At 41.3% G+C, this 8,010-nt stretch overlaps 1 protein-coding gene across 1 annotated transcript in view; it reads left to right on the forward strand.

Annotated features, from left to right (window-relative positions):
- Positions 1-3,066, forward strand: part of cwc22 (CWC22 spliceosome associated protein homolog) — a gene marked incomplete at its 3' end in the record, with an annotated part of 28,037 nt that extends 24,971 nt beyond the window's left edge. Inside the window, exon 20 of the mRNA XM_080752828.1 lies at positions 2,609-3,066. Coding sequence (XP_080608954.1) covers positions 2,609-3,066 — 458 coding nt within the window. The remainder of the gene's footprint in view (positions 1-2,608) is intronic.
- Positions 3,067-8,010: the final 4,944 nt, after the last annotated feature.

Below are 8,010 nucleotides of genomic sequence, written 5' to 3' on the forward strand. Positions count from 1 at the left end.
TTGGGCAAGACTCTGAACCCCACATTGCTCCCGGTGAGTAGGTTGGTGCCTTGCATGGTTTCCTCCGCCACCGGTGTATGAATGTGTGCGTGAATGTAATGCACAATCTATGTAAAGCGCGTTGGATAAAAAGCGCTATATAAATGCACCATTTACCATTTACCACTCCATGCATTGTACCTGCATGATTCGTGTGAGTAAAAATCACGAACCTCACTAAGTTAAATCCCAACTATAAAAAAGATTGTTAACAGAAAAAGCTCAAAATGCCTCACAAGCTTGTACATCTGCTAATTCTCATGCGATGCTAATTGTCACGATTATGACATTTTACTTGATTAATTGTCACAAATAAATGTGTTTAACGATTTAATTGTGATTTTAGCATGGTACATTAGAACATAATTCATAATAGAAATGCCATTACCATCTGGCTTTTTAGGCTTCATAAACAAAAGTTGCACAGGTCAGATATGCAAACTAATTGAAACATACATAGACATGACAGACATATTTAATAACTTTGTACTTTCAAAATATTTCACAAATGGGGGAAATAGCCGATCTACAAGCTCGGGATGCGACAAGTGAGCTTGTAGATATGATATTTCCTCAATTTCCACAAATGACCATTAAGCAAAATAATCAATTTTATCTCATATTTGCGATTAGATGATTATATGTAATAATTGTGACAGGCATGGTGTGATACAAGTATACACCAGTAAGACTCCCTAATCGGGAGATAAGCGACCGTAGGTGGCTTATCTCCACAAATAGGGCAACATTTTGTTTTTCCCAAATCTTCCTCATCCATGTTGATGACATGAGTGTAGACATGCTGTGTAGTGATATTCGTGATTTTAGGGCAAAAACTGTAGGAGCAGTGTCCAAAAATGTGTTGTAAAAATCGGCCTGAAGGTGGCGCTAGAATAGGGCCATGTGAGAAATGAGGGGTGGGGTCTCCGCGTTGCCTTGGCGGACGAATAGGTACCGGCCCCGGCTCTCCCGGACGCTCCTAGCCCGAGTTACGGCATTTTATGTGCGCTGCAGTGGCAGGGGGTCCTCCACTGGGGGCGCCACCACTTTTGCATCCGTTCTGGAGCACCAGGAGTCGGTGGTCCCCGGGAATTCCACGCGAGCAGCCCCGTTGGGGTGGTCATTTGGGCATTTGTGCACATTTGGTCATTTTTTACATCTGGGGGTCCCCCAGTGCTCCGGGGGTCCTTGGAGGTTGTAGTTTGGCAGGCAAGGAGTGTGTGTGTAAAATGTGGCATGGATCGGGTCAACGGGTGCGGAGATATAAGCAGGGAAAAAGTGTGATGTGTGAGCACATTTGGTAATTTTTTTCATCTGGGGGTCCCCCAGGGACCTGGGGGTCCCTGGGGCTCCGGGGGTCCTTGGAGGTTGTAGTTTGGCAGTCAAGGAGTGTGTGTGCAAAATTTGGCATGGATGGGGGCAACGGTTGTGGAGATATGAGCAGGGCAAAAGTGTGACGGACTCACTCACTCACTCACTGACAGACAGACAGCCTGTGGAGGTTTTGGTAGTAAATGCGACCTACGGTCGCAATTATCCAGTGGAGAGTAGGGCATTCACGAATAGAGATTTTTAGTATTCGAATTATTCGACCTCAAAGTATTCGAATTCGACAGGACTGGCCAAACTGTCAAATATCAACATTGTGAAAATAGCAGATCTACATGCTCACAACGCCTTGTGTTGCGAGGCGTTGTGAGCATGTAGATCTGCTATTTTCACAATATTTATCTGTGGAACCGAGTCACATTAAATGTCAGGGTAGGGGTCCACAGCTCAAATATGTTTATTTTGGGGGTCACTGCCTAAAAAGGTTTGAGAACCCCTGGTATAGAGCATTAACAAATTCATCCACCAGGGGCATTGACAACTCATTCTTATGACTTCCTATCTCGCCAAGCTTTATAAACTATATATTTTTTAAAGAGAAAACAATAAAAAAATAAAAATAAGCGAATATTCGACTTAGGTGAACAACGTCGAATAGTGACTTTGAATATTCAAATATTCGAATATTTGGTGAATGCCCTAGTGCAGAGGGAAGGAGACATTGAAGTTGACATTGCTGTGAATGTACTGTATGTAAAATCTACAGTTGTGCTGGAAATGATTCAACCGCCTCTGAAAATGAGGTTCATTAGTGTAGCCACTGTTCCTTTGACCTTTAACCTGTGAACTATACTCAGAACCTTTCTAAACTCTACTAAAGGACAATAGGTCTTGTGCGCTGATTAAGTAATTTATGTTTATTTTTGATTAAAATGATATGGTAACAGGGTTGAATAGCCACATTACTTTTGATCAGAGATTATTCTTCTTCCAATAACTTTTAATAACATAAATATTATTTGAATAACTTTTAATGTTTACACATAAGGATGGTTGGTAGACAATCAATCAACGATTGTCCCTAAAGGTACGGTTTTGAGCATAGTTCAAAGTCAAAGGAACAGTGGCTACACTAATAAACCTAATTTTCAGAGGGGGTTGAATCATTTCGAGCACAACTGTATGTATGTGGCATAGGAATTTCAATCAATTAAACATACAACATGTTGATATTTTCCAGACTCTGATTCCAAACGCAAGAAACGCAGAGACAAAGCGTCGAAGCGCAAAGCAGAGCGGGAGAGCAAGAAGACCAAGAAGAGTAAAAAGAAGAAGCAGGCGGGGCGTCGCAGCGGCGGCGGCGACAGCAGCAGCGACAACGATGAGGAGGAGGGTGCGAGGCCGGCCCGCCCGCGGAAGGAGCGCGCACGGGATCCAGAGGAGCGCGAGCGCCAGGCCACACAGACGGACGTACGGGGGAGGGAAAGGAACGGAGAGAGAGATAAAGGGAGAGACCGAGAGAGAGACGGGCCAAAGATCAGGGAGAGGGAGAAGTCTCCATCGGAGAGAGGGAGAGGAGAGGCTGACAGGAGAGAGAGAGACGGGGAGAAAGAGAGGGGGAGAGACGGAGAGAGAGATGGGCCAAAGATCAGGGAGAGGGAGAAGTCTCCATCGGAGAGAGGGAGAGGAGAGGCCGACAGGAGAGAGAGAGACGGAGAGAGAGAGAGGGGGAGAGACGGAGAGAGAGAGAGGGGGAGAGATGGAGAGAGAGACAGGGGGAGAGATGGGGAGAGGGACAGGGGGAGGGATGGAGAGAGAGACAGGCCAAATACCAGAGATAAAGAGAGGGAGCATTCTCCCGAGGAGAGAGGGAGGGGAGAGAGAGACGGGTCCCGAGAGAAGGAGAGAGGAGGAGGAGGGAGCGAGAGATGGAAGGAGGGAGAGAAAGGAGAGGGGGAGAGGAGGGAGAAGAGAGACAGGCATGAGGAGAAGGAGAGAGACAAGGAGAACCGCGAGAGGAACCGACGCAGAGAGGTGTCGCCTCACCGGAGAAGATGAAAACATAACATTTGTTTTTTTGAATTCTTGTCTCTTTTATAAATCTGTGGTTCTCCAGCGATTCAACGTCAAAGACGCCCATAGCTCTTTGAGTGTACACACTGGAACTGATTCAGTCCCATCGTGTACACCCTCAGTGTTACAGAACTGTAAATGGTCCATTTGGAACCCCCTCAAGGATCCCTGAGGGTCCCTGGACCACACTTTAAGACCTACTGCTCTAAATGTGTTTCCTCTCTCATGCAGTCCACCTGGTCTAGTCTAGCCTAGCATTAGTTAGAGCTGTTAATACAGCATATCGTCGTTGTCGGGTGGAAACCTCGTATCTCCAAGTTTCAAATTTGTACGTTCTTTCGCAAAGTAGCCCTGCTTCATCATACAAGGCTGTCCAACAAAAGTAGTGAAAACAGCAGATCTACAAGCACACACCCGTGTGTGCTTGTAGATCGGCTGTTTTCACTAGTTTAAATCATTTTTAAAATGAAAAATGCAAAACCAACGGTTTTGGACATACAAGGTTTTCACCGGACAACGACGATATAGGCCTACAGTATAGTACAGCCATTCTCAACCTTTTGCATTTCAAAGACCCTCGGTTTGATGTGCATTAGGCTACGGACCCCCGTTTTGATACACATGTTCATCTCTGGGGACCCCCCAATCTACACTGTAAAATGGTCGGTCTTAACTCTGGAGCATGACCAGATGGGTGCATTATGGTTCCATCTGTACACTCTCAGAGTTGCAGACCCGTAAGGGTCCTGTTTGGACCCCTGGGGTCCCCCCGACCATGGTATAGTATCCGTGTACTATTATTTATAGTTTGTAGTCTGCTATACCGGAAAGAGAAGGTGATGCCACACCGTTTAGTTTCAGCAGGGCGGAGCTCTCAAGATGGCGCCACCTGTCCATTGAGGAGAGGCGGCCATGTTGTGAGATTGCTCCTTCTCCATAGCGTCGGTGTAGAACAGGCTTTGTGCAGAAGGTGCCAGTCTCAGTCTCCTGTTCCGAGTGCCGCGCTGCGAGCTTGTAGATCTGCTATTTTTTTTTACCCAGATGCTATAAATGTCTTCTAAATCCTTATAAGGGTTCTTGAAAAAACCTATGTTTCTACGTCAATGGTGCTCAAACCTTTTCATGTCAAGGACCCCCAAAAGGACATGTATTTGGCCACGGACCCCCATCTGAAAATATTTAGATCCAGGGACCCCCCAGAAGCAAAATTTGAGTTACAAATGCTATTTTTCAATAGCTAAAGTATGATATTGTTATCTGCGTGGTCAGCACCTCACTCACTTAGGTGTGCGCTCCTCCTTATGTGCTTTCTCAATAGCTAAAGTATAAAATAATTCCAGGCCTGAATGGGTTAAGGGCTTAACGGTGTCATGCATGTTTACAGATCCATCTTTAAAAAAAAAAAAAAAAAAAAGAATTATATTGTGGAAAAGTTAATTATTGTCCGTAATTAAATTAAAACATAACGTTTATATATTTTTGATAGATTGTGCATTATTCAAAACCTTTTTTAGTTTTAATTAAGTGTGCCTGCTATGCAATAGCAAAACACTTATTGTAATCCGCCATACTTAAGTCATTAATTAAGTCTTTCGCCACGAATTTCTGCACGTAATAACTGCCGCACAATTTACGCCACCCACGCAATATATACATCAAAACGTGCGGCTCGGCCGGGAATAGGTTGCTATTACTTTTCTTTCCGATCCGCGTTACCATTGCGACGTAATTCGCAAAAAACGACGCCCAAAAACCCCATTGATTTAGAATGGGGGAAACTTCGGCACGTAATAACTGCCGCACGATTTACGCCACCCCCGCAATATATACATCAAAATGTGCGGCTCGGCCGGGAATGGTGTGCTATTACTTTTCTTTCCGATCCGCTTTACGATTGCGATGTAATTCGCAAAAAACAACGCCCAAAAACTCCATTGACTTTGAATGGGGGACTCCGAAAAAAACCCAGAAACTTTGGCGCCACATAACTCTGCCATATTTTTGCCTAGCAACGTCATTTAAAATGTAAAATGCTCACACAACTTTGGTCTTTTTCCGACCAATAGGGATGAGCTGGAATTGATTAAGCCTCGCCCCCTCTTTAACAGGAAGTGCCCTTCACCAAACAGGAAGTGCCTCTATAACTCATGAACCGTTTGTCGTACAGACTTGCGGCTGGTGTCATACCTTTTCTTTTTTTCTCAATTTTTTTTTTCTCAAATTTTTTTTTTCTCAAAATTTTTTTTTTCTCAATTTTTTTTTTCTCAAAATTTTTTTTCTCAAAAATTTTTTTTTCTCAAATTTTTTTTCTCAAATTTTTTTTTCTCAAATTTTTTTTCTCAAAATTTTTTTTTCTCAAAATTTTTTTTTTCTCAATTTTTTTTTCTCAAAATTTTTTTTTTCTCAAATTTTTTTTCTAAATTTTTTTTTTCTCAACATTTTTTTCTCAAAATTTTTTTTTTCTCAATTTTTTTTTCTCAATTTTTTTTTCTCAAAATTTTTTTTTTCTCAAATTTTTTTCTCAACATTTTTTTCTCAAAATTTTTTTTTCTCAATTTTTTTTTTCTCAAATCTTTTTTTCTCAAACATTTTTTTTCTCAAAATTGTTTTCTCAAAATTATTTTTTTCTCAACATTTTTTTTTCTCACTTTTTTTTCTCAAGATTTTTTTTTCTCACAATTTTTTTTTCAAAATGTCTTTCTCAAAAAAGTTTTTTTCTCAAATTTTTTTTCTCACAAAACAATTTTTTCTCAAAAAACTGTCGTTAAAGTGCGACCCGTGATAACGGCCAAAAATGCTCCAAAACGCCACTAATTAGTCGAAATGGCTGACTTCCTGTTTGGTTTCTGATTGGCTGCTGGCCTTGTGACGTGGGTAGAGCTGCGAGGGCCTGGTCATCGCTGCTTGCAGCTTTAATTCATTAATCGTCCATGACCTTAATTGGGGCCTATTTCGCCAAACAGGAAGTGCCCCTCACCAAACAGGAAGTGACCCTTGATCTCGTGAACCGTTTGTCATACAGACACGCGGGTTGCGTCAAATGAAATAACGCTAATGCTAACACCAACCGCTACACAAGGTTGCACAGACTTAGCGAGCTGCAGGCACACTTAAAATTTCTTAGAAATTTTCTCTTCTAGTTTGGATTGTTATGGCATACAGCTCATGAAAAACTAAAATCCATATCTCAATATTATTATTACAATATTACACGAGACCACTCAAAACAAGGATTTATAACACCGACCTTCTGAAGTCAGAGTTGCTTGAAGTTTCCTATGTCCGTGATGATTTGGGGTGCTATATGGCATCTGCTGCTTTTTTACACAATATGCTTATTGATTTAGTTTTTCTTTTTTTTAGATTGATCTGTATGTGTCCGTTTCAGATCAGTGACAGGAGACAGGGTTTGACACCTTCTGAAAACCTAGGAGTACAGTTATGCACGGAGCCCGTTGGTGTACAGTAGTTGTAGTATTGTATAGAATCCGTATAGTTTAGACAAAGACTAGAATGAACCACTTGAACCCCAACATCCATATTCTGGGGGGAACATTGGCCAAAAAATAGCGGCTCTAGAAACGTACAAGGCGTCACAACATGGCGCCTTTTGAGCTTGTATATATATTAGGCAATTTATCGGTCACGAGATTTGGTTTAGACTGGAAAAAGCAGTCCAGTTTAATACTGTAGGTCTAGACTAGAGGGTTTAAGTGGTTAAGGACTGTTTAGTTTCTCTCTCTCTCACACACACACACTCTCTCTCTCAGTATGTCAGTCATTTTTGTATCCGACAGAGGCACTTTGTTGCTGTCTTTGTCGATAATTGTGTTTTTGTTTTTTTGGTAATGATGATTATTGTTAAGTTTTGGTGCAGAAAATTTAAAATAAAGTAAACATTAAAATTATTTCCACGACGAAGTAAGGCATTATTTACAAATACAGTTAGGGATATTTCACTTAAAAAAAACTTTTGTTAAAAAATATGTTTGATGTTCTCTGTTAAAAAAAAACAAAAAAACAATAAATATATTGTTAAAAAAAATAATTGATTAATCGCATTGCAAAACGATACATTCAACTGGGGACACACATTGATTTAAAGATTTTAAACAACACACCTTTTACACACACACACACACACACACACATATATATATATATTATATATATATATATATATATATATATATATATAATTTTATTATTCTGTTATTATTTTTATTGTATTATATTTGAACTGAAGCTGTGGGACATGGTATTTAGTTTACTTCTACTCAAACCAAAGTGATTATCTTCTGATTATATTTAATTCACCCTGAGTATTTGTTCACACACATTCATACACCGATGGCAGAGTAAACCATGCAAGGCACCAACCTGCTCACCGGGAGCAACTAGGGTTTCAGAGTCTTGCTCAAGGACTCTTCCACACTGGGGGAGCCCGGGATCGAACTGGGAACATTGCTGTTCTCATCCGGCCACACTACCCCTAAACCACTGCCGCCTCATTCATAGCATTTTTGCGTTGATGACATCCAGGACCTTTTGCATCCATGTGTGTGCCCT

This window comes from Nannobrachium achirus (assembly GCF_963921795.1).
Source record: "Nannobrachium achirus genome assembly, chromosome: 22".
Taxonomy (NCBI): Eukaryota; Metazoa; Chordata; class Actinopteri; order Myctophiformes; family Myctophidae; genus Nannobrachium; species Nannobrachium achirus.